Here is a 27,873-nt window from a genome sequence, read left to right as displayed (position 1 = left end):
TCAGCTCTGTTGGGATAATTCAGAGACCCAGGTCCCCTCAGTCTCGTGGCTCTCTAGAACCTCAGGAGGTTGTCCTCTTTGATGTGCCTGACGTTGGGCCATTTCATGTCTTTGTTCTACCTGGCTAGTGGGAGTAAAGAGCCAAATGGCAGGGCCAGCAAATTTCTTTTATGTAGAATCATATGGAAGAGGGACACATTATTTCCTCTCATGTTTTGTTGACTGGGACTTCATCGTCACATGATTGTGTATCCGTACTGTCTAACTGCATGGCCCATATCCAGCTAGAATTCTTGTAACTATGGAAGAAAGGAAGAATGGATCTGCAGCAGTTAAGGTCTGCTACAGAGATTAAAACAGCTACTTTTGTAGGTAATAAAAGATAGATCTGGGGCTAGAAGCCAGGCCCCCGAGATCCACCTCCCATACTTGTAGGTATTACATTGTACTGTCTCCTTCAAAACCACTTCTAACACAACCCAGTTCTGATGTCCTGCTTTGAATTAATTCTTTGTATTTCCTGTTTCACTTTCAACCTACAGTCGTACAGTTTCGTGGACAGTGTTTCCATCCTATGGAGGAACAATTTGGAGGTTGGCTGTTTCCAGGCAGTGACCCTGTGGCCTGCAGGAACACCAGCCGATGCTGTCACTGGGAGTCTGGAGAGAGTTAGCAAATACAACTTCATTGTTTATTTTAGTGAAATGTGGCAGCTTATGATAGTTTTGACAGCAAGACATGTGCTGTTTTGATCTCTCATGTAAGATTATCCAGTTTTCAGGCATGTCTCAAAACTCACCAGCATGTGTGTGTCTTGCTGCTTCAGAAGCCAGGGTTTGGAAGCCAGCTGCCCATCAGAAGGAAGCTGTTAGAGTATCTGTTCTTGTTTTATTACTGCTTTTTGTTGGTCTCTGTGGAGTTATTGGCCTTCTTTGCTTGAGTTTTCTCATTGGTGGAATGAGATATTAATACTTCTTATTGACCCCAATTCAGTTGCTGCGTTACTGTCTTGGGGAGCCTTCTTTTGAGTTCTCCCTGCCTTCCCAATAGTTGTTTTATGTCCTGCTCTTTTGGGGCATAGCTCAAGTGAGTGCATTCACAGTTTTATCATCTTAGGAGTTGCAGCGTAGTTACATTGTCTCAGTAGCCTGCCCTGTCATCAGAGTTCCTGATTCAATAGGTCTGGATGGGGCCCAAGAATTTGCATTTATAACCAGTCCCCAGGCGGTGCTGATGCTGGTCCAGGGACCCCAGTTTGAGAACCATGGGCCTACAGTTACAGTTAGTTTCTGGTTCTACTTCTTCCTCTCATTCTTTCAGTAATGGTGTGCATCCCTGAGAGCCCTTTCCCTGCTCTTTCAGGCCAAGGAATGGTACCTACACCTCTGCTGTTAACTAGCTCCAGAGTGCTTCACCCTGTCCCATGTCTATTTCCCTTAACCTGGCCCAAACCGTTGCAGATCGCCCCTCCATTAATCCACACCCTCAGTTACTTAGTTTGCGTGTGCTGTTCCTTGCCAAGACTCTGGATGATTCAGAGCTCAATGAGGATTTTTTGAGTAGACGGATGAATCAGGCTGGGATTCATATTTTCTGAAATCCAGGGCCTTCTCCCTTATTCTCTTGGGCATCTTGCCCTTTAGGAAGAATAGTCTAGGGCCTCTGCCAGGGGTCACCCTACTGAGAGGATCCCTTGCTTTCTCCCCCTGCGGAAGATCAGGAGCACTGGGCACAGTGGGTAATGATGGAGCGGCATTGTTTCATCTTCATGGCTCTCTCAGTCATGCTGATTGCTCTGCAAGCATTTCTAGGACACGTTTCTACGAGGTGGCCAGCACAGCGTGCCTCTAATGACACCCTATACAAATTGGAACAGAGTACTAAACAACTAGTTCATATTCACAGCCCCCTACATGAGCACGCAAGCATGCATTTTGTGCACGTGCATATGCGTGTGTACACACATACACACACACACACACACACCCCTGTTTCAAATGCAACACAACTGATGGGGATTGCCATCCCAGTACTTGGGGTATAGATGCAAACAGCAACAGAGAAGCAGCCACCCCTTCCAAGCTGAACACATGTAAGATTTGCCCTTTAATTAGCATCTGCAGCTGCTGCCATCAGAAGGGTCTGTCTCTGTTGGCCTGAATGTCTTTGCTTTAAAAGAGCAAGTCCATTATAGCTCCAAGCCAGGCTCATCTGTCAGCTGCTGTGCTTTCTCTGCCATCTGCAGGGTTGTCACATTGTTTAGGGCTGTTTCACTGTAGGACTCTTTCTCCTCCTTCCATTTCCCAGCCTTTGATTACCATGCCTTAGTGATCACCATTTGGGTGACCTGCAGCTGTTTGCTGGCACAGGGACATCTTCTGTCCACGCATGGATGCAGAACCGTTGCTTCAGTGCTGATGGACTGGTTATTGCTTTGTTGTCAGTGATCTTGTCTTGATATGCAGAAGGGTTCCAGGTAGTCACTGAAAAAATGTAAGCAGCTGAAATGATGGCTCTATTAAGGCCAGGTTTCATACAGAGGCACCTCTGCTGTAGAAACTTTTCTAGTAGGAGTAGGAGCCACATTGGCTCCAAAACGTCACCAGCAGCAGGTCTCAGTGCAGTGCTGGGCTGTACCAGGCACCAAAATTACCCATTAGCTTTTTAAAAAAAGCAGATTCCTGGACCCCAGCTGTGGAGCTTGATTGCATGAAGTCTGGAGCTGGTCCTTTCACAAGCTCTCAGAATGGTTGGGATGGGAAGGAGACATACTTTACCCTCTCATACTGCTTAGGTCTTTTAAAAAATTCTTTTTCATTCCCCTAGAATTCCAGCTCCATGAAGGCAAGGGTTTTTGTCTGTTTCAGTCACTGCTCATTTCCTAATACTTAGAATAGTGCCTGACACATAGTGGGCACTCAAATGTTTACTTGTATGAATGTATTTTATCTGTTTTTAAAAGAGCTTTCCCAGATGATTCTGGTGGGCAGGCAGGTTTGTGAGGCCCTGCTCTAGAGAACTTACCAATGTAATTAGGTTAGAAGCCACATTTTGTGGGGATCAGCGCCTCACTGGGCATCTCTGAGTAGTAAAAGTCAGGAATGAAATCCTATTTTTGGGCAAAACCAGATGTGGCGAATGGAGACTGTCTGGCATAGCCTGGGTAGTGACTTCGGCCTGAAATTGCCCATATGTTCTGCTGACTCTGGTCTTCGGTTCATGGCAAGTCATTCAGTATGAAGACCTGAATGCCCACAGTTTGTGACTTTTGATGGTAATTTTGGAGCCTCTTGATTTGGTACCATTTTTAAAAGCCTAAAAGCATGTTCTGGAAGTGCCTACATCCTAGTTCTTTACTGTATCTCTGAGCTCAAGAGCAAGATGATTGATTAAGCTTGGGTTAACCGCACACAAGCTGTCTGCCCCATGGGCTCCATTCGTACCAGAATAAGTGACTGTACCCCAGTATGATAGTTTTAGAATAGGGGTAACATCTTGGGATAGCCAAATTTACTCAATAAATGTCCAATTTAAGTTCTCATTATGGTGTACAGTTGACATGTTTAGTATGGTGATCTGGGATCATGTTGATGGGTCAAGTTTGATTAGTTCTTTGATATGGACCCAGTCTATTTAGAGGTTTGTCATTTCATATGTCTTTTTTGGCCTCATGATGTGGAGCAGCTGTTACAATTTTTGCTGCTTGTCTTTTCAATCAACCCTTGTTTTGAAGGGATGAAAAATTGTTCGACTCATAGAAAAGACTAATCTAGTTTGGGCAGAGATTTTCAGCTCAGGAAATTGGATCTCCTGATTAGGAGCAAAGAATACATATCTTTTTGCCTTTCTAAGAGGTGGTTCTTATTTTCTGAACCATCTTACTGGCCATTAAAAACAGAATTTTCAGGAATAGCCACTAAGTATTTAATAGTGGTCAGTTCGCAAGCTCTAAAAAGTTGCCAGTGGCTGCTGTGTGTTTGACTTTCTCATCCTTAAACTTATAGGCCATTCTATTTTTCACATCTTTAATAGAGCCAGATTAGAAAATTTATAACTGCCATGTGTTGTCATAAATATGCATTGTTCTCATTTTAAGACATTTTGGTTCTAAAAGCATGAATACTTCTGTTATTATCTGTGACAAAAATTATTTTTGGTGGATGTTCAAGACCTTTTTAATGGCAATATATATTTAAAGCAGACATAAAAATTAGCATTAACCCACATACCCAGGGCCTGCAGAGAACCAGGTTGGGATGAGTGGGTGAGCTATAGGCAGCCAGGTGGCTCCTGCGGGCTCTCTAGGACTAGATGAGTAGCTATGACTGCTGTGAATTTGGGGAAAATAAAGCCTGCATTTTAGATGCTGCCCCTTCTAAGTGTTGCTGTTCTTATTAGTTCATAAGTAAGTTTTTTTTTTGCCCCCAGCAGTTTCAGGGCAAATGGAACCTTACTTTTCAAATTGTCCAGCATCTGGTTGAGGACCTGCTGTGTGTAAGATGCCTTGTCAATGGGGGTGACTCCCAGTGATGCAAGTCATTGGCTCCTCCTGGGTCTCTGGTGGGGGGTTGACTTGGTGCAGGGAAGATTCTTTACTGGATCAGCCTGGGGCCTCTAGGGTTATGGGCAGATGCTCCAGGTCTGACTTGACTAGAGCTTTCTTCTAATTCTGGGCAAAAAGTAAACAGAAATTTGGAGGAGGATGGAGGAATTCATATCCCAAAGTTGGCTTCTGGAATGCAGTAGTTTGAGAGATACATTGGTTTTTTTTTTTTAAAGATGTTTATTCAGATCTTACCTCCTTCCAGAAAAGATTTGCAACAGCTGAAAAGACGTTTATAACATAGCTCATGAAATGGGAAATCAGAGCAAAGGACAGGAGAAGAACTCAGCAAGGGCTGGTCTGGTGGCAAAGATGGTCCATATGGTTCCCAGCTTCTCCCAGCCATGATCCTTCTCCCAGGATCATGCAGTAAAGGGGGTGTTGGTGCCAGGTTGGTGGCAGGCACAGTATTGCGAGGGATTTAGACTTATACCCATTTTACAGAGGACAAAACTGAAAGGCAGAGAGTTAAAGCCACTGCGCTGATGTTTGAAGCTACCCTGGTAAATTGGCCTCAAAGCTGCTTGTTGACTCAGGAATATCACACTTGGTTATTATCAAAAGGAGGAAGGATTTTGGTTTCTTGGGGTGAAAGAAATATTTTTACTAATTAAGTATTTTACCTGAGGCTGTACTTTATATTTTTCTTCTAGATTTTTCCCCTATATATATACAAGCAAGTGTAATACATTTTTGTAATCAAATGAAAGGGGTTGTACTTTATCCTGTATGGGATACCACTTTATAACACCATGGATAGCTTTGCATGGCAGTGTGAATAGGTGGAGTCCTTTCATTCCTAATATCTGCATCATATTCTATTGGGTAGATATATCATATTTTAGCAGTCCCTTGATGACAGATATTTGGGTGATTTGCAGGTTTTTTTTCCTGTGTTACAAATAATGCTGCAGTGAATCTATCTACAAACTATTGTGAGTTCCTGTAAAATCAATCATCAGAAGTAGAAGTAGGTCCAAGGGTATGTGTTCACATTTACATTTTTAACAGAGACATTTAGATTATCTCCCATGCTGACTTAAAAGATTGTATCACACTCATTGCACTCCCCCTATATTCTGCTCCGTGCTAAGGGGAAGGCAGAAAGGATGCCAGGGAATTTGTTACCCTCCAGGAATTTTTGTCTGCACTGTGTACCTCATCTTTGGGGATGTCTGGGGTGTTAACTTAGGGTGGGTAGGTGAGTGGGTGGATTTAATTCAGTTTTTCAAGCTTGCCTTGCAAACATTGTGCGTGGTGTCTGGGACCAGTCTTTCATTATATTGGTTCTCTTGGGTAATAGATGTAATTTCCTTAGGGCAGGGACCTCATCCTACGTGACTTAGAATATGTCTCACACATCTTCATTGCTTTGTGGACATGTAATTATAACACATCAGGCAGTATTGGAGGAACTAACTGAGACATTTCCTTTGTTGGGGGGTATATGAACAATTAATAACTTTGGCATTCTATACAGGTCATGGAATATCTGCCTGGAGGGGACTTGCTGTCACTTTTGAATAGATACGAGGACCAATTAGATGAGAATATGATTCAGTTTTACCTAGCCGAACTGATTTTGGCTGTCCACAGTGTTCATCAGATGGGCTATGTACATCGGTAAGTGAGACTCTGTAGTATGCTGAGAATTTATTGGTATCACCTAAGAGTTCATACACTAGAGTGAATGGATGAATGAATTCAGCATCAAAATAACAAAATCCAGCCAGCTTCGAGCCAGTCTTGGCTACAGCTGGCTGGAAGTAAATTTTCCAAAATGGTGGGCATTTCAGCTTAACCTATTCAACAGTGAAGCAGACCTAGAATTGTAATGTTCTTAAGTTTGCCAGCAAGATCTGTCAACGTAGCTAGTAAGACTGGGAACTCTTGCACGGGCTCTTTGGGTTATGGTAGAGAACTGGGAACAGGATTTGATTTGCAGGAGGAACTGGAATACCTCGTAGGAGAACACGACCGTGGAGCTATACTTCTGACTTGGCCCATTAATAATTTACAATGCTATTCCACAAAATCCTAGGTTGACAGTGTTTATTTATATCCTCATTCACCTGATGCTTATGTACGTCTGAGAATGTTGTGGGAATAGAATGATGGTTAGACCAGGAATCATGAAACCTGAAATTGATTCTCAGCTTTTCCATTGACTAGTTACATGACCTTGGGCAAGTTCCCTGTCTTTTGGCCTTAGTTTGCCTACTGTAAAACGTGCGTCTTTTGGAGAAATAATCCATCTAATAACATGTATTTTTTCCCCCCTCTCCTCTCCTTCCCCTTCCTTCCACCCCCTATTCCCTTCCTTCCTTCTTTTCTTTCTTTCTTTTGTATATTTTGTTTTGCAAAATGTTTACTTATTATTTTTGTCCATCACTAGGGAGGTCCGTATAGCAGAATACAGACAGTGAGATTCAGTCAGTGTCCTAGGTTAGCACTTGCTTGCTGGTTGGCATGGAGAAGATGATGCTCATTTGTGGCTCTGATCTTCTTACAGAGACATCAAGCCTGAGAACATTCTCATTGACCGAACGGGACACATCAAGCTGGTGGATTTTGGATCGGCTGCTAAAATGAACTCAAATAAGATGGTAACAAAATGGAATAAGATAACACAGATTATACTATAAAGTGTTCATAGTCCTCGTAAGTTTGGAAAATATGGGATAAAGTTGAGCGACATTCTGAAGCCTTCATCTGTCTGCCAGTGTATGAAATGATTTCTCCAGGGGTAGGAAGGGGATACAGAGCTGTTATCCAGACTTACGTGTCCTGGTTGCCATTTTATGTATAATACGTGTCAATACCCTATAAAACATTTTTAGGAACATTCTTGTAATTTGGTTAAAAAGAAGGGAAACTGCTTATTTTGTTTTTTTCTTCATTTTTCCATGCTTGTTATGGACTGTCTTCTGTTGCATTATCTTTTTCACTTTAAAATGTTTTGATGAAATGTAACCTTATTTATCTCAAATGCTTTATTTCCTATGCAGCAAAATTGCAATTAATCACCGGAGCATTTGAACCAGGTATCTTTAAGTGTTAAGAAGCAAGTGCTCAGAATGTCAATTCTAAGTCCAGGCCCTTTGATGTAAATTAAGCTGTATTCCATGCACTAATTAGGAAGGCAGGAGGGTAGCTGTTGAGATCAAGAGTGAGAATACTTAAGGAAAAATATGATAGAGTAAACCAAAGTTAGATTAAAAGCATTTTCCAGTCAGCTCTGCCAAAAATGGTAAGTCTAAGAGAAAAGGGACTTAGATTTTAAGAATAATTTCACAACTGAGCTATTTGGTGACCCAGAGAAGTCCTTAGGAACTTGGCCTTTTATTCTTTCTCTAGAAAATACTGATTCTAGTTAAAATGCACAAATGAAGAGCTTAGAGAGGCTGCTTTTCAAAATGTCCCCAGCTCTGAGAGTTTAGTCTTCATAAAGGGCAATAGGTAAAATTGCCTTTTCTCTCAAGTTCCTTGGAGGAAGGGTGGGTGCCATTAAATTGATAGTAGGAAAGTCTTGGAGTTAGGTTAAGTCTTTGCATTGCATGGTCTGGCCTCCATGTTCTGCAGACCTGAGTCTCCTTGAGACAATTCCCTTGATGTTCAGGCCTTTGGAAAAACAGGCTCCCTGTGCTGTCCACAGTCACGGTTTCTCAACCTCAGCACTGTTTTTTTTATTTTTCTTCTTCTCAGATTATGTTCTTATAATCTATTCTACTTGATCTTTACAGTAAGAATTAGATTGTAGACTCAAAACATTTTATGTTTTAAGTGTTATAATTCAGAAACAGGCATGAAAACTTAGGTGTTGAATTCAATGGAATAAGGCACAGAAAAATTAAATAATGCCAGGTTTTATCATCTAGGATTCAAAAATGTATACATTGCATAATGACCTTAATAAACTCACACACCTAGAAATAAATTGAAGCACAGATACATAGTCTGGTAATAATTGAAGCATAAGCGCATAACGCCATTGGCATTTAAGTCTGGATAATTCTTTGTCAGGGTGGCTGTCCTGTGTGTTACAGGATGTTTAGCTTCATCCCTTGCCTCTATCCACTAGATGCCAGTAGCACCTCCCCTCCAGCTGTGACAATCAAAAATGTCTGCAGACATCGCCAAATCTTCTCTGGGGGACAAACCACCCCTGGTTGAGAACCACTGCAGTATCATGAGAAGCATCAGAAAGCTTGTTAATCAGAGCCAGCAATATGTATTTGCAATAAGAAAACCTACTTGGCAAACTAGATTATGATCCAAAGTTCCTGCTAATATTTACTGGTAAATAAATGGGAATGAAGAGTAAGAGCCTATCTCTGTCACTCTCCAGCTCTTGATGGAGATGCTGGGCTCTATTCATTTCAGGTTTCTATTCAGTGCTTCAAACTGCCCTTTTCAGTTCTAATTGTAGCAACCTTCACTCCAGGTGGGGAGCCTCCCAGAGGCACTTTGGTTTATTTGCAGCTCAGTGCTCAACCCCTGATTATTTCGGTCAAGGAGTTATGGCCCTCAGTCATGCACACTGGAGAATACTGTACTTTTTCCTCTCTTGGAGAGAGAACTGAATCTCCAGAATTCTGTGCTTTTAGAGCCAGAATGTGACAAAGAGATAAGAAGGGATTGTTAGGACTGTTTTAAGTGCAAAGGCCTTTCATTATAGAAGTCCAGTAATCTGCAATTTAGACCAAGTCAAATGTGGATATAGAGTTACACTTTTTTTTTCTTTTGGTATTTTTGATCAACGGTGGTAGGTTAAACATGTGTATCTTTCAAATAGGCCTAAAGTAAGTTGTAAATGTTTTTTTGTACTTGGAATATACTATATAAAATAAAACCCACATTTACTAAAATTAATGTATGTACTGCCCTAAAATCACTGAATCCTTTTTTATCACTCCCAACTAATATATATATATATATTTTGGATATTTGTGAATCTTAGATCTGTTGAGTTTCCCATCTTACATCATCTTTTATTTTCAGCTTCATTGTTGATTTGGAGCATTTTCCCTAGGAAACACGGGTGGACCATCCTGCCTAGAGGGGGGATGTTGAACTGAGCTGTGCCATCCACCTGCCGTGTGACTCAGGTCACCCACTTCATCTGTTAGAATCTCAAAGAATGGCAAATAGCTAATAGTTCCAACCTGTCTCATTCAGCTCTCACAAAATCAAATGCAAGGAGATTGTAAATAGCGTTATATGTTAAGTGGTAATAGTATGTTAAGTGATAACCAGCCCCATTTAGCAGTTGGAAACCCATAGGAGATAGCCTTTTTTGAGATTTATGCAGGAGTGAAAAGATTTTCTTTCTTTTCCACAAGAGGAACAACATAGTGAGAACTTTCCCCCCTGCTTCTGCAGGTGTACATTCATGCTGTTAGGTTGAGGTTGTTTTCTGTTTCAGCATTTTATGGGAAAGGGATGGGGAGAAGATGACAGTGGTTTTTGTACTTTCTTCTCATCTGCTTTCTGCTTGTAAAACAATCTGCTGAATTAATCCTTTTCTTTCTTTCTTTTTAACCTATCTCCCAAAATGTGATTGAGTCTTCCATCTCTTAGTCATTTTCATATTGTCTCCTGCTGAACTGGTATATTTTCTTGTCAGTATAGTGAAAATTAACTTTAGTTTAGTAAAACTTGTCAGATGGTGTACTGCAGGCAGGCTGGGCCCCTGGTATACTTCACACTTTTCCACTTTTAAGGTATTACCCAGATTAACTGGCTCTGAATTCTACCAGAGGAGAGTGAAAGCATCTTGCTAAGTCCTTATCAGGATGTGTGAGATTATATGTTGAATAGTTTTAATGTGCTTGGAAGTCAGTAACTAATGGAAATTTAGTAGACTAATGAAAATTAAATTTTCATTAACTTTTATTAATTACTATAAATACTGTAGTAGGAGATATACGTAAAGCAAGGTAGGGAACTTTTTTCCTTAAAATCTAGAAAATGACTAAATGATTTGACTGCAGTGTGTATAATCACATATCATTTATGGGACAAGAATTAGTTGGGGAGTTATCTGACTCTCTTCAATAAGTCTGATCTGGGATTTGAAAATACGACATTGACAACTGATACCCACTGCTGGGTTGTGCCGATAAATGTGACCCAGTCAAGTTCCTTTTAACTCTTTGGCTATGAGCAGGTAAGTCACCAAGCCCTGTGACCTGCAAGCAAGGAGAACTGGGTATTCCTAAACAATCTAGTGTGATGATAAAAATAAACCAAATAAGTGCAAACAATGCATATTTGAGGATTGTGTATTAATTGTTCTGCAAGGTAATTAGGCATAAAGGGTAAGCATTTAATCAATGATACAGTGGCATTACCCTAGTCAAACCAAGATGCTTTTACTTCTCTTGTTTTGATATTTTGAAAATATTTGTTTCTTTTTATCAATGTTCAGCATTTTTACCAAGATCCTGTAGTTTAATCCTAATCCTGTGCTGAGCTGTACACACACATTAAAAGACAGAAGTCTTGGTCCAGGCTTCTCAACATCAAGGTTTCTATTTGATTTAAGCTACTTTTAGTTCCTCAGATTAAAATGCCCTGTCTTAGCCCAAATATATCTCCTTTCTCCCTACTTTTGTCCATCAACCCAGGCCTGTGGGTTTCTTGGGTGGTGTGACCATCCAGCTTTCTCAAGTGAGTATTTGCAGTGGAAATCCTATTGCCCAAAGCAGTTGACAGTATCACATTGCTTTCTGGGTTTAGGGTTTGGAAAAACTTATGGTGGGCCTGAGGGAAGGGGTGAGAAGAGGGAGCAGAGAGAATGAGCCTGTTTCCTACAACAGTGGGTCTTTGGGTCAGAGGAATGGACAAGATTAAAGTTACAGGCCAGAAGAGCTGGGGTCTTCATTGCTGGGGAAGGAGACCTTTTAGTATCTTCTCAAAATACCTACTTTCCTCTCAATCCCCAATCAAATAAAGCAAAGCAAATCAACTTTCATGAAATAAATAAAGCCCAGCCTTAAAGATGTGGGGCCATACCTATAAAATCTCCCGGCTCAGTCGGGCACTTAACAACCTCTAATTGGGAGAAAGCTCTTTGGTGCCACAAAACTGCCAACTTTTTGTGAGAGAAGCCTTTTTAGATGGAGGGCTATTGGACAACTGGTCAGCACAGTAGATGACTAACGTCAGGTCTTCTGTTTTGATGGGTAAGAAGTTAGGTGATCCTTAGAGTTCGAATTTCATGGCTTAGTAAAACTTGAAAACAATTTTGAAGACCAAAGAGCTGCCAGCTTACAAGGTTGCGTAGGAAGGGATAGGGTGAGGGGCAGAAAACCTTCGTCAGCATCGTTTCAAGAAACAAAGGACATTTAAACACTGAAATACAAGGACACATTCTCAGACAAAAAGGAGAGTTTTTTAAATGAAATGTACTCAGCTTTATAAAAAGACATCCCACATTGTCCTAATCTTTCTTTGCCAGGGTCAGGAGCTTGGGTACCATTGGGTTGGAGGCCTCTGGGTTCTGAACAGTGGGGAGGGAACCATGGGAGCAGGCTTTGGGTGGGTGAGGAAAATGAACTCATTAACATCTGTCCTCTGGTGGAAGTTATTTATCATGTCTTGCTCTGTGGGTGGGCCCAAGTAGGAAGGTTGATTCCAAATATTTAAACTTGAGATTTAGCTCACGTTTGTAATATTGCATTGCCACCTAGGTAGCTGCTAGTTTTTTAGTAGTGGATAGACTGATCTTCTAGGTTTATCTAGGATATCTTTGTCATGTGGTCATTTTCTTAAGTAAGATAAGTTCTGTCCTATCAGTAATGTGTGTCAGGAAAGACGTTTTCTCATTTATGTAACCGAAGTCTGTATGGTATATATCATCAGCAACTCGTGCCCCTTTGCTTTTGGATTGCATTATATGCTTTTCTTTTTTTTTTTTTTTTTAATTAGTAAATCGTTTGCATTTCCTGATGGTGTGCCACTTGACAGAAGGTTTAAGTGCCTGGAAGAATAGTAATCAGAGGCAAATCAGCTTGTGTCTGAAAAGTGGCTGTTGGCAATCTATTTGAAGATAATTGAAAGTTTTTCTGTGTTTTATTTATTCATTTCCAGGTGAATGCCAAACTCCCGATTGGGACCCCAGATTACATGGCCCCTGAGGTGTTGACCGTGATGAATGGGGATGGAAAAGGTGTCTACAGTCTAGACTGTGACTGGTGGTCAGTGGGAGTGATTGCTTATGAGATGGTTTATGGAAGGTCACCATTCACCGAAGGAACCTCAGCCAGGACCTTCAATAACATCATGAATTTCCAGGTAAAGAGCCACTAACAGATTTTGAAATTATATTGAGAGATGTCATTTAAAAATTGCTCGTATGAATGGTTATAATGCAGACCTGTAGTATTGGGTGATAATGATAGCAAATACTTTTATAGCACTCGCGTGGTACCAAAAGCTGTCCTAAACATTTATTAATTGTTATTTTATTGACTCTCAACTGCCAGTAATTGTAAGCCCCTGCTATTTTATATACCATTAAAGAAAAAACACTGCCAATTAATCTGTGATATTTCATTGATTATAAAATGCATTTTGATGTCAGCACTGTTAAATGTGAAAAAATGTGTGAGTCTTAGAATTGAGTAAATATAGTTTATTAACTTGGCTAATCCTCGAGCATCCCTGTGAGGTAATATTATTTTCATTTTACAGATGAGGAAACCAAAGCACAGAGTGGTTAAGTAACTTGCCCAAAATAACACAGGCAGTCTGATTTTGAAGTCCATGCACTTGATATTATGTTATACTGCTTTTTAGTACTCCTAGCCAAGGTTGTAGAATTGGATGAAGACATGAAATACAAACACAATAATATATACATATGTATGAAGTAAAATTCAAACTATTTTCCAGTAATTTTACTTTTCACTATATTAAGCCCATTTCTTAAGGATGTGATAAGTATATATATGTTTTAGTTTCAATCTAAAGGAAAAAGAGAAGTTAACTCATAAGTTTTTGTGTCTCACCCAAGTTCATCTTTCTGGAATGCCTAACACCTATTTGTTTACAAATAATACATATTTTATGTACTTCATACATACATATATTATTTGTTATTCTTGAATCTCCTCTTGAGTTAAAGTTTTCCCTTAGAGGATTCTTGGGGCTAATTTCTTTCTTTCATTTCAATCCACTCATTCAGTGACAAGTGACTCGCACTAGGTACTGTTAGGTACCCAGTTTACACTGATGAGAAGGAAGGAGAAGGCTCTATCTTTTTTCTCCATCATTACACAGAAACACAGTACACTGTGTGTGTGCAAAAGTGGAGCACACAGGAGGGATGATGGGGTGGAGGAGGTAGGCAGAGAGGCAGGCAGGGAAGTGCCTGGGTTGGGGAGGGTGTCCTAGGCAGAGAGAACAGCATGATTTGTACAGGCAGTTTTAAATAGCTCATCATTGTTGGGCAGCAAAGAGAAGATGGGGGGTGTAGCTAGATGAGACAGGAGAGGTGACCAGGGGTCAAGTCATGAAGGATATTGAACCCTTGCAAAGGAACTAGGTCTATTGATGTGAACAGGCCGTTTATTTCGGGAACATGCCTTTGGTCCAAAGTTAAGAGGGCACAAAACTTCCTTCTCTTTAAAAAAAAGACAAACTTGCATATGTGAGAACTTTCTTAACTTTGGGTCATGAGAAACTGAATTTACTAAGGAAATCATTATTTAATTTTTTTGGAATAGCGGTTTTTGAAGTTTCCAGATGACCCCAAAGTTAGTAGTGAACTACTTGACCTGATTCAGAGTTTGTTGTGTGGCCAGAAAGAAAGACTGAAGTTTGAAGGCCTTTGCTGCCATCCTTTCTTCTCTAAAATCGACTGGAATGACATTCATAACTGTAAGTAGAGTCACCTTCCTTCAATACTGGTGTTGGGATTAAGTGTAAACACTTAAGAATGATCTGAAATTATTCTGGCCAACAGAAGCTGGTATAAATGATATAAGTAAGAGGTAATTATCTGCGGGAATAGAAAAGGCTAATGTAGCTGTCTTTGACTAATAATTGTACTTTAAAGTTGTTTGCATCGAACTGAGTCATTTGTCAAACTCTATCTTTGTGTGGCCCTTAGAATAGTATCCCTAAGTTACTTAGAGGTGAAGATTGATGGCGTTCAAAGGCTGTCACTTGGAATGACAGAGTTTCTTCCCAGAGGAAAAGTGGTCTTTCGTATTTCATGCACAGACTAGGAAAAAGACTCAGAAATCAGGCAAAGTGCTCAGGTTGCTCTGCTAATGGCCAGTCCTGCACTAAAACCAAAAAGTTTGCCGGTTTCTCTAAGCTCCTGGAAAAATATTTAAATAGGCTGAGTTTCCATACGTTTTTGCCTTGGCAATTATTTTTCTTCTGGTAGCCTAATTGCTTTATTTGTTTATATGAAGCCTCATTATTTATTTATATAAAGATTTATTTATAATCTTTAGGCATCAACCTGCAAATCTCCAGGGTTCAGAGTTTTTAATCTGCAATGTGTTTTCAGTGCAGTCTTCATTTTTTACTTTAGGAAAACTTGATGGAGTTTCCTTCAGATGCCGTTCAAATACTTAATCGTTTCTTGCTTTGCCTTTTTTATCTCTGTCATCTTCTTGAACAAGCAGTTAATTCTTCTGTACATGCTCTTGCTGATTATGTTTAACAACACTCTCCACTCGAGGAAGTCAGTGCATGGTGATTAATTACCCGAGTAACTTTAGTATGTGTTCTGGTAAACCTTGGTGTTATTTTTGGTATTGTGTCAGGAGTCCCAGGTTTTGCTGTAGGTTTTTCCTTTCAGGCTGTTTATAGGTTTAGGCCTATTGGGCTTAACAAGTGTAACTACTATTCTCTAAATTATACGGTGCCTGTAAGGGATAGGTGTCTTTGTAGAATGTGGCCCATCCGTCGTGAGGCACATTTCTGGAAGGTCATGGTCATCTTTGGGATGAGATGATTGTGACAGATCCTCATAGCCCTGGTCATCCTCACACTCATTGACTCCATACTTGACTTACCATGGCTTCAATGGCCATCTGCTTAACTTCTTCATATCCTAATAAATATCCACTTAGTTTTTTCTTGTCTTTAACTTGTTCTCCTCCTTACCCCCATATTTATATCAGGGAAATTGCCTTACCCAACTGGATCTCTTTTTTTTAATTAATATATTTTTTAAAATAAAAACTGTATATAGTGAGGTGTGTATCGTGATGATTTGATATAAATATACATGGTGACATGATTACCACAGTCAAGCTAATCAACATATCCATCTCCTTACATACTTTTTTCTTTTTGTGGTGACAGCACCTGCAACCTTTCTTAGTACATTTCTAGTATTTAATGCAATATTATTAAGTATAGTCATCCTGCTGTACACTAGATCTCTAGACTTATTCATCCTCTATAACTCCAACTTTGTGCCCTTTGACCAACATCTTCCCATTCCCTCCTTCTCAACCCCTGGTAACCACCTTTCTACTCTTTGCTTCTATGTATTTACTTATTCAGACTCTATATATAAGTGAGATCGTGCAGTCTTTTTTCTTTCTGCACCTATCTTATTTCACTTAGTATAACGTTCTCCATGTTCATCCATGTTGTTGCAAATGGCAGAATTTCCTCCTTGTTTAAGGCCAAGTATATTCCATTGTATACATGTACCACAACTTCATTATCCATTCACATGTAGACAGACACTTAGGTTGTCTCCATATCTTGGCTATTCAGAACAATACAGCTATGAATATGAGAGCATGGCTCTCTCTTCATTTTCTTTGGGTATATAACCAGAGGAGGGATTGCTGGATCATGTGGAAGCTCTATTTTTATTCTTCAGCCACCTCCACACTGCTTTCCATAGTGGCTGCACCAGATTACATTCCCACCAACAGTGTACAAGGGTTCCCTTTCCTCCACTTTCTCCCCAACACTTGTTATCTCTGGTCTTTTTGATAATAGCCATGTTAACAAGCGGTTTTGATTTGCATTTCCCTGATGGTTAGTGATGTTGAGCACCTTTTCATATACCCGTTGGCCATTTGTATGTCTTCTTTAGAAAAATGTCTTTTCATGTCCTTTGACTTAAATCCTGATTCTCAAAACTCTTGATAGTTTTTATTGACCTCTAACTTCCAGTGGCTCTGAAGAGTCATGACATATGTTTGCTGAAAATTAAAAAAAATTTTTAAAAAATAAACCTCTACTTTGGAATAATGTAGACTTATAGGAAAATTGCAAAGATAATACAGAGAATTCTTGAATACCCCTCTCCCAGTTTCCCCTAATGTTAACATCTTATGTAACTATGCTGTATTTGTCAAAACAGATTAATATTGGTATATTACTATTAACTAAACTTCAGACTTTATTCTGATTTCATTAGTTTCCACTTGTGTCCTTTTTCTGTCCAAGGAATCAGTCCAGGGTACCATATTGCAATTAGAGTGTTTGCAGTTGATGAGACTAATCCTGGCTAAGATACTTAGTGTAGCTCAGCCAACGGGCGGGCTCTTCATGCCCACTGAGGACTCATAGTGCCTTTTCCTGGAGGTTGCATGGCATCCCATTGTGCAGAAAGCCATGGTGTTCATTTCAGTGTCTCCTAGCAGATTTTCCTGTTTTTTCACTAACCTCTGATCCTTGCGTATTTGCAATCAGTTCAGGGTTTTGTGGTTGAAAACATTGCTGAACTCCATGCTTTTTGAGCTATTTTCTAATTAAGTAACTCTTAACAAAAATTATGCCTTTGTCCAGTCCTGTTTTTCATAAACCAAAACACTTGAAATCATTATGGTTCCTGAGTTCATGGTTGCTGCATAAATGCCTTGTGATTCCAAGCTGTTAAATATTTCCACTTTTCACAAGATTGTGCCTTGATGAAAGCAACATTAGCCTTTCTGCTGTTTCACCCCTAATTCTTTGTTTTCTTGTTGTAATCAATGAACGGAAGTACTGCTTAACACAGCAGGTAATAATCTCCTAAAACTCATTATCTCAAGAGGTGGTCCTGGCAGGATATATAAATGCAGTTTAAGAAGGGTCTGGGCAAATGTATGAATGACGGACTTGGGAGTGGCTACTGAGAGGAAACTGGGATTTGCCTTAGCTTTGACACTGATGTCAGACAGAGCCTCTGAACCCTCCTGGGTCCTGTCCCTTGGGCTTGCTGTGGGCAATACCACTCGAACCAGGAATCTGACCCAATTCAGGAATACCTACTCTCCCAGCATGTCAAATCCTCTGTGATAAGTTACTGCCACACTCATGGGTCACCAGGTGTCCATTACCCTGGCGTTTCATTCCTATCCTGGCATGGGCAGATGTAAGGTGGAGTTTTCAGCTGTTTATTATTGTCATTATTTCAAGGATGCTTTCCAAGTTTCAGTAGGAGTCTTCTAAAAGTGTGCTAGCTGCCCTGGGCTGTGCAATTCCGTGATGTTTCAGATACTGGGCGGGAGTCTGGTTGTATCTAGCCTGATTTTCTGGGCTTCTGGAAAGCTGAAGCTGATCAGAACTCCTCTTTCATGTCTTCGAGGTTACACCTACCTCTCCTGGCATCACACACCTGCTCCCATCAGTGGGAGGTTTTGCTCTCCGGTGTGCTCTTCCACTCGCATCTTTTAAAAACTCTTATCCCAAAGGCACAGATAGTGATATCAACAGAGCCAGCATGCTTGCATCTTTCATCCAAGACCACCATGTCTTGACAGTGAGAAATGCATAATGCGAATGTTAATTATGGATTGTTTCCTAGAACATCTATGGCTAATGCTCTAGAGAGCTTGTCTCTTCCTTATGACACAGGCTCCTTCTCTTGAATCATCTTCCTTTCATTGTACTCAGAAAGGCACAGTTATTGCAAAATTATTCCGAGTTTTCAGGTCCTTAGCATTTGTCAGCAGAGAGTACATTTCATTTCCATCCTTTAATGACTCAGAGGGGGTCCCATGCAGATGAACATTGAGATATTCCCCTGCCAAAGAGGTCTCCTTTTTGTTGATGATGGTCATTATTCACTACCTGGCCCTGAAGGGCTGTACAAAACTGCAAGCATACAGTCCTGAGATTGCTCAATAAACCTGAGGAATGATGGCCTTTGGTTTAAGGGAATGGGGTTCAATGGCCTTCTAGCTTTGGGCGAAGTTCTTACATATGTTGTGTGTAGAAATAAACACCATGTAACTCAGTGGGTATTTCACTCCATTCCTTAAGGATGATAGGAAATACAGGTTAAGAAGAACCTGTTCTGTGCCAACTACTAGGCATTTAAGTATATCATCCTGTTACTTCAAAACAGTGCTGTCAGAGGGAAGGATTATTATCCTCATTTTGTGGATGTGGGCACTATGATAACTTGTCCCAGGTTTCATTGCAAGTAAGTGTGAGCATCCGGGTTTGGGTTGAGGTCTAAAGCCCATACCACGTGTGCCATAGCCTAAATAATTGTCATTAGTAATAATGTTTGTGGTGATGACAAATAATAAACCATGTCACACTAAAGAGGGGTTCAATCTCTGGGTCTGTTTAAGCACATTCAGAATTGCAAATATTGTCATGATATTTGAGTATTTACAATATGCTAAGTGCTGCTGCAGTGCTATTGATGGACAGCTTTGGAGACAGCCCTGCCTTCAGGGAGCTTAGACCTAAGCTATAGGTCCTTTGCTTAAACAGAGGCGTGGCCCTGTGAAATTGCCGTGCCTCAAAATGGTGGAAAATTTAATGTTTAGTTGATCACCGCTGGCTTTCTGAACCACATATACTTGATTTTAAACAAAATATGGAGTACGACCTGGTGAGCCCTTCCCTGCATACAGCATCCCATTCTTTCTGCTAATCTGGTACCCTCACCACATGTCAGATCTAGCCTGGGAAAGGACAATGTTGGATTGATGAACCACTTGTAAAATCAAGATTTATAGTCTTGGGGTGGATTGAGAGGACTCAGCTCACATGTTCTGTTTATTTAAAATAGGGTTTCTTAACCTTGGCACTATTGACATATCTGGGACCAGATAATCCTTTGTTGTGGGGGCCATTGTGTGACGTGCAGGGTTTTCCACAGCAGCCCTGGCCTTTGCTCATAGACACCAGTAGCACCCACCCCCTGCAGTTGTGACAGAAATATCTCCAGACATTGCGCAGTGTCCCTGAAGGGCACAGTTGGCCCCAGTTGAGAACCATTGATTTAGAATTGGCTAGGTTGTTACCAGGAGAGAAAATATGACAGTGATCACAACCACACAACACTGCCATTGCTTAAGCAGTGGAACCATAGTCTTGGGTCAGTAGGACCCTGATGTGCAGTGTGGTCTGTGAACCAGCAGCACTGGCATCACTGGGAGCTTGTCAGAGACGCAGAGACTCAGCCCCCCAAGATCCCCTCCCCCTGGACCTGCTAAGCCAGAAACTGCACTTCAGTAAGATTCCCCAGGAATGATTCCTGTGCATATTAGCTTTCGCAAAGCCCTGCAAGAGGGGAAAAGTAGATCTGTCAGCCTTGGGGTTTCTTACTCATCTTTGTGGAGTTTTACTCCTTTTTTCCTCAGGGTTCAGGGTAAGGGGAGGCTAAGGACTCCCATGGGTAGATGAAACTGCTTAGAAACATTGGATTTTAGGCTGTGCTTTTGAGGAATTTAAAGCTTTTTCTCAGATGGACTTCACATCCTTCCTATCTTTCACGATGGTGGTTTAACTTAATCTCTACCTGCTGATAGCAAATAGGTGGTTGTAAAAAGGAATTTTATGCCTTCTACCTCCTAGTCCACAGCTTAGTATTGTCCCATATTTACTTTTAATTAAGAATGGATTACATTTTCTTATTAACACTTTTTAATTGCCTTGCCATCTATTGAGCACCTACTGTGTGTCAGAGGTTCTGCAAAGCACCTTATGCATATTATCATCCCATTTACTCCTCCTAAAGCCTGTATGAGGCAGGTACTATAATTAGACCACAGGACAGGTGAGGATACTGAGGCCTAAAGAGAGGAAGCCACCCGGCGAAGGTCATGGAGCCCACAGCCGGCAGTTGCAGGAGCCAAGCTCTGGTCTCTCTGACTCCAAGTTCTCTTTGCTTTTATTGATTTGAAAAAGTAATACGGTCCATGGTAAAAAAAAAAAAAATTCACGCAACACAGAAGGCTAAACAGTGAAAAATGTCTCCCTCCAACCCGATGCCCAGTGCTTCTTCCTAAAGTGAACCACTGTTGTCAGTTTCTTGTATAAATTTCCAGAATGTTCTACGCTAGTACAAACACCAGTACAGCCTGTACTTCTAACAGCATTGTTATACTGCCTCCCAAGAATTGAAGAGTTTTTATTTTCAGATTATTTTCTCCCACCATTGGAATAAATGAAGGCAAGTCTTTGTAAAACACTACCATGTTCATTCCTTGAATTTGCCACTCTGACATTGATTTCTGATGAGCAGTGCTCTCTCTTTTCTTCTCAAATGAAAACTGCTTATGGTTTTAACATGAATATTTCATTTATTTATTTTAGCATTTTGCTTTTAGAATAGTGTTATCTCAATGGCAAGTGCATTTTGTGTGTGTGTGTATTTGTTTGAGACCTTTTTTTTTCCCCTGTAAAAACACTTCCATTATTTTATTCAGGAAAAAAAGGAGAAGACAGAAACAAAAATCATGGTCATTTGCATATCTATCAGCTTTCAATTTGGTTCTCTTGTCCAGAAGTGTTTCAGACAAAAATCTGTCTTTCTGGGCTTTTTTAAGTATTTTATGGTCTTTACTTATTTTAAGTTTGTGGTCTTGGAAGCTCTGAAATTTCTTCACAGAATCAATTTCACACTGTTTAATGTTTCCATTGTCTTCCTCTGGAATATCATTTTTTTCTTAGTTTCTCTTTCAGCACAGGATCTGCTCTTTATCATTTCTTCTTCTCCTGTTTTACTTCTTGCTTTTATCTTGCCTACTTCATTGCATCTAATAGAAAAGCTATTTGAGGCCAGTAAAGCCATTTTCCCATCTTGGAAGACTGGTTTTGGTCCAATTGGATCTGAACGCCCAACACATCCATCTGAATTTATACCAAGGTATTTTCCATGGCCAGGTTTTAGGCCAATTCTGGAATCAGACAGTTTGACTGCAGTAAACTGCTCTGGAGGACTAGGGCCCTCATCAGCTTCTGCTGTCTGGGTAAAAAGTCTATGATCCATTTAATTTGTTATGGTTCCAGAAATTTCACCAAAGTTTGTTCCTGTTCACTAGATTCCTTGAGCAGATGCCAGATTTTTTTCTATGAGATTTTGTAAAGGATACGAGTTAATAACCAAGTGAAGAGACACATAGGTCAAGGTCCTTTGGAGGAGCTTCTGTCCTCGTGGAGCTTGGGGCCTGGCTCAGTGCCACATGGAAGCGTTCTGGTTCCCCAAGCCTGGAGCTCTCTCTCAGAGAGAAGCAGGGTGCAAAAGCTTGTTCTGGACCTTTTTAAAGTCTTGTTTTGGGGTTCCTGTCATTTGAGCACGTACCTGGCTGTGTTTTGTTTTCTAGTTTTAGGAGGATGGTATAGATGGACTTCTCTGTTAGGCTTGATTGGCCCTTAAACGTATCTCCCTGTCAGACACCCAGGCGGTCACTTCAGGAGCAGGAGGAGGTCAGGGAGAGGGGCTGGGGCCGCCTGGGGAGTGGTATGAGGGGAGGAGGGCAGAAGGGGTGGGTGCTGTAGTGGTGATGGCAGGAACTCGATGACACCAGAGCATGCAGGCACCACCTGCTAAAATATAAAAGAGGAAAAATGAAGACATGTAGTCAGTAGCACTTATAGTCTCATGGGAGATATAGGTGAATATTTATGTGTCTCTTGGGGATTGTTCTGTTTTTAGAAAGTAAGTTATTAATAGGAGAAGATAGGCTAAAAAGAGCTAAATGCTTATGAATTAGGGTTATAGGATTCTCCCCCTCTTGTCTAAATTTAGAAGCTACATCCAGAGATGTTAAACATGTAATATTCTCCTTTATTCCAAGATAAATTGAGATAGTTTATTCTAGAGATAATTGTAATGTTAAAAGGGTAAACATAAATAAATGTAGACATCTGGGTGAAGGGTGTATTGGAGTAAGGAAATAAAGCCAGGGTTAAAGGTAAAAACAAACAAGTTCCTGTCAAGTTGACAGACAAGGACAGATTTGGGGCTTTCGATTTCCTAGTGGCCAAAACAGAAAGGAAAATATGAACAGTTGCAGGAGCCTCAGTCTCATGAGAAAAAATCCAGAATGCTTTGCTCAGAAGAGACTGGATTTTCTGGGGACAGAGCCCTGAGGAATTTCATCATTGTGTGTCCCATAAGTGAGACTCCTGGTGACATGGTGGACCCCATTCCTCCAACCCGTGCTCTGGGGAGTTCCCTATGACTGCTGCTTATAGTAAGTCTGAGTTTAAGCCAGCAGTGCAATGCTAAATCCCAGTTTGGTAAGTTAATTCTAAATGAGGTAAATTAATGTCTTTGTGGGAGAAGATGGGAAATAGGGAATAGGTCTCTTAGAGAGCCCATGAATTAAAGTCTTCAACCCTTAAATTCTCACTTGCTGGAAAACCTTTCACAACCAAGCAAACATGGAAATGACTTGGCCAAAGATTCAAAATTATATTAAACATCTGGGACTATATTCAGCAGCCAACTTTCTAGTCAATTCTATGAAGTGTGGGGATTGCATTTACACTTACTTTCTAAGGGTGAAATTGCATGGAACTAAAGACGGCAGTTGGCAGGAGTCAAGAGATGAAAAGCTGACAGACAAAGAGCCAGGAGGTCTGGGTGGTTCAGGACCAAGCTTTTGGAAACGATTTTCAGTGTCTCACTTCAGAGAAAATAAGTGTGGCTAACGCTGTTGATTGCTGTGATGGAAAGAAAAGGATAACATTCAACTACAGCAGTTTGGGGACTAAGACTTACCCTTCCTGTCCTTCAAAATTCTAACAGAGGGCATACACACAGAACTGCAGAAACAGAAATATCTACTTTATTTTTGGCAAGGGAGTGCTCAATGACCTCTAATGTAGTGCTGCAGTAAATTTATCTACCCTATCAGAGAAGAATGGTGGGCTTTCCCTCATGGACAGAAAGTAGGGAACACAAGAGCAGTCCCTTGGCTGAGGGCCTGTCAAATCTGGACAGAGGCAGCGAAAAAGGAAGTGGTAGGTGAGCCTGCCTGTTGCTTTCGAGGTACAGTCACCCTGTCTTCCAATAAAACATAGCCCAATGAATGTCCTGTTCTGATGAGTCAGATTAGCTTCTTCCCTGGGGGAGGAGTGAGAAAAGGGGGTGAGCCTGGACGTGTTTATTCAATACTTCTGTGTCCAAAGAGGGTGAAGGAGCCTGAATGAAAGCTCTGTAGACCAGGAAGGATCGGAGACAAATTATTCTCCTGTCCTAACAGTTGGCAACAGCTTTACTGAGGAATAATAGACATACAATTAACACATGTATTTTAAGGGTCCAGTTTAAGTTTTGACGTATGTATGCCTATGAAGCCATTACTGTGCTCAAGATAATGAGCATTTCCATCACCCCCATAAGTTTCTTCATGCCCCTTTGTAAACCTTCTCTACCATCTTTCCCCATCCCTGCCCTTGTCCCCAGGCAATGGCTAATCTGCCTTCTGTCACCGTAGTTTAGTTTGTATTTTCTAAGCTTTGTATAAATTAAATAGTACAATATGTACTTATTTTGTCTGGCTTCTTTCACTAAACATAGTTATCCTGAGATTCATCCATGTTGTAGCATGAATCATAGTTCGTTCCTTTTTATTGCTGAGTAGTAATTCACTGAATGGATATGCCACAGTTTGTTCATCCAGACATCTGGTAGACATTTGGATGGCTTCCAGTTTTTGGCTATCTGAAATGTAGCTTCTCTGAACATTTGTGTACAAGTCTATGGACATATGCATTCATTTCTCTTAGGCAAGTATCAAGGAATGGAATGACTGGATCATATGGTAGGCATATGCTTAACTTTTTAAAAAACTGCCAAACTTTTTCAAAATGGTTGTACCATTTTGCAATTCCCACTGACGATGGATGAGAGACTCAGTTCCTCCACATCTCTCTAACACTCCAACAATTGCATTTAAAATCAGTCATATTTTGGAATATAGTCGGCTGGAGATAGGCTTAAATTTTTTTAATGAAAAAATTTCCATGTATGTGTGTATATATATATGTTTCGCCCCATGCCACTGACTTGACAAAGAAATCAGGTCACCATCTTATAGAATATCCTCACATTTCTCTCTTTGCTTCCTCAGTAGTGGGTGTTGGTTGTGGTGGTTTTGTACGTTCTTCCAGCACCTGTAAACTGGAAGTTAGCTCCAAGAGCTACATTAGATTCTGATTTGACTTTTCTGACAAGAATATCTATATCAAGGAGTTTCTCCTGGCCTAAGATGGGATGGTGGCTTAAAATGCAGCAAATATATAAAAATTCATGAGTTCTTAATGATAACAGAAGAAGAAATCTTTGTCATTTCTGGCAGTTGCAAAGGCTTTCAACTCTGTACTCTGAATGTTTCTAAATACAGGGAAAGAACCAAGCACTTATCCTGCCTTCCTATTTGAACTATGTTCCAGGGTAACCACACTGTTGTGCTAATAATTGTAGCAGGAATGATGAAATTAGAAAACCACTATTTTGCCTCACTAACTGAGACAACGGCTCTAGGCAATGATCATCAATGGCTGCTGAAACCATTAAGTGAAGATTGGAGGAAACTTTATGGTGGAGGATGGTGCTGATACATTCAGAACCCATGGGTCATTCTTATTACATGAAGGGAGACAAACAGACATTATATGCCTTCCAATGTCATGCAGTAGTAAGGGGGCAGTACATCCTGGGAAATATTGTTGCCATAAGAATTGAATATGAATATATGGAAGGCCCTAGATTTAACTGCCAGTTTATGGGACATGAAGGAGACTGAGAAACATGTTAAGTGATGTCACAAGGATACAATCAACTAAGTCCGAAACACGGGAAATTCTATAGGGATATGTGATCCAGTTTCTTAAACCAATAAATGACATGTGTTATATATTAAGAGACACACCAATCAGTCAATGCGGGAACCTTGATTGGATGTTGATTCAAACACACTAACTGTAAAGAGACATTTTTTGAGACAACTGGACAAAATTGGACACAAACATGCTATCAAATAATGTTAAGAGGTTATTATTAATTTTGTTGGGTGTGATGAAGGTATTGTGGTGACGGTTTTTTCAAAGTCCTTATCTCTTAGAGCAGTGGTTCTCATGGGGGTGAGGGGGAGTGTGATTTTGCCCCAGGGGACATTTGGCATGTCTAGAAGCATTTTTGGTTGCCATGACTTGAGGTGCTATTGGACTCTAATGGGTACAGGTGAGGGATACTGCTAAATGCCCTACGACACATGTGACTGCTCTCTCTCGCAAGGCATTCTCCAATCCCAGATGTCAGTAGTGCTATTGTTGAGAAACTCTTTATTAGAGATATCTGCTGCAGTAATTAGGGGGGAAAGGATGTGATGTCTGGGGTTTGCTTTTAGTAATCAACAAACATGCAGGCAAGACAGGGACGGGGGTGAGAGGAAATGGAATGGGAGTTGCTAGTCTAGAGATCTCGAGGGCAGCAAAGAATGAACTAATTTGATATGTTCTGGGGTGTAGGTAATTCAAGGGAGAAGGTGCTGAAAAGGAATGTTGTCAGGGCCCAGAGCAAGCAGATCCTAGGGAATGGAAGCTGATGGACTAACCCCTCTGTCATTGTTTGTGTGCTCTAGAGGCCCCCACTGACCCCCAAACTGGATGTATCCAAACCCAGTGTTGCAGAGAAATGCAGTCATGACGAGTTGCAGTTTTAAAAGAGTCCTTTTGTGTGTTTCTAGGCTATGTAGGTGTTTGATAGATCACTGAGAACCGAGACCGACAGAGAGGGGGAGAAACACGGTACAGGCATGCCTCATTTTATCGTGCTTCACTGATACTGTATTTTTTCAAACTGAAGGTTTATGGCAACCCTGCATCAAGCAAGTCTAGGTTTAGAATATTACATAAATTTCGTTGATAAAGCAGCTGCACGGTCTGAGTGGATTAGCTCCAGTTTTGAGAGAAGTTCTACTGTGGGTAAAATACTACCAAGCAACATCACATGTTTCTGAGAAATAGTTCGTGGATGGAAGAGTCAGGTGATGTGGCAGACTTTGTTGTTATCTTATTTTAAGAAATTGCCATAGCCATCCCCACCTTCGGCAACCATCACTCTGGTCAGTCAGCAGCCATCAACAGAAAGGCAGGACCCTCCACCAGCTAAAAGATTACCCCTTGCTGAAAGCTCAGATGGTGGTTAGCATTTTTTTTTTTTGCAATAAAGTATTTTTAAAATTAAGGTATGTACATTATATTTTTTTAGACCTAATGCACACTCAGTAGACTATGGTATAGTATAAACATAACTTTTATATGCGCTGGGAAACCCAAAAATTCATTTGACTCACTGTATTGCAAAAATTGCCTTACTGAAGTGGTTTGGAACTAAGCCTGCAATATCTCCAAGGTATACCTGTAAAGCCCAAATGTTAGAAGTCTGGTTGAAGTGTGATCCAGAATTGAAAAAAAGCATCTCTAAAAGTATAATTCTTGGGAAAACATATGTTGTTTACCCAAAACTTGATACTAAGTCTGGTAGGAACATGGCATTTGAGGATGGCAAGATTCAGGTAGAGTGTACAACTCCGTTGAGATCTTGTATCTGCCACCAGAGAGGAAATCTGCTTAGATGTTGGCAGTCAGATCCTGGCAGCCTTAAGACTGATGCATGCTGTAGTAATGCTGACTTCCTTATTCATTTACTTTGAAGACACCACTGTAAAAATTGATCTCCAGCCAAATCAATGTTACCTCAAAGTCTTTTTATGACTCTTATGGGAAGCAAAGATATGGGATAATTTTTTATTGGAAAACGATCATCTATTAGAAACTGGATTTGCTATGTTGTCTTTTAGAATTTCTTTTACCATGTGTTGTTTGGACAAGTTATACCTGACCACTTCCTACCTGGAGGGAAGAATTTAGGGGACTTGCCTGAGGCTCTAGGGACTATAACCTGTTCTCTTGGGCTAAATTACTTATTCATATTTAGTAAGTAGCTCCGTTTGCCTCTCCCTAACTCATTCTCTTGGTTCATTCCCATGAGATCTCCAGTTGGATATCTTGCTCTTCTTTCTACTGTAGACTTTTTCTCTTGG

General features: G+C 40.6%; 1 protein-coding gene and 1 pseudogene across 11 annotated transcripts in view; one reads left to right on the top strand and one right to left on the bottom strand.

The window, feature by feature from the left end:
* CIT (citron rho-interacting serine/threonine kinase) overlaps positions 1–27,873 on the top strand; it is a 151,192-nt gene that overhangs the window by 21,462 nt on the left and 101,857 nt on the right. For all 11 annotated transcript variants that reach the window (XM_073223900.1, XM_073223901.1, XM_073223895.1 and 8 more), the window contains exons 6-9: positions 6,084–6,226; positions 7,116–7,209; positions 12,698–12,901; positions 14,335–14,488. In XM_073223900.1, coding sequence (XP_073080001.1) covers positions 6,084–6,226; positions 7,116–7,209; positions 12,698–12,901; positions 14,335–14,488 — 595 coding nt within the window. The remainder of the gene's footprint in view (positions 1–6,083; positions 6,227–7,115; positions 7,210–12,697; positions 12,902–14,334; positions 14,489–27,873) is intronic.
* Positions 20,576–22,700, bottom strand: LOC108408198 (protein FRG1 pseudogene; annotated as a pseudogene).

This window comes from Manis javanica, chromosome 15, assembly GCF_040802235.1.
Source record: "Manis javanica isolate MJ-LG chromosome 15, MJ_LKY, whole genome shotgun sequence".
NCBI lineage: Eukaryota > Metazoa > Chordata > Mammalia > Pholidota > Manidae > Manis > Manis javanica.
This window is presented reverse-complemented; position numbering and strand designations above follow the sequence as displayed.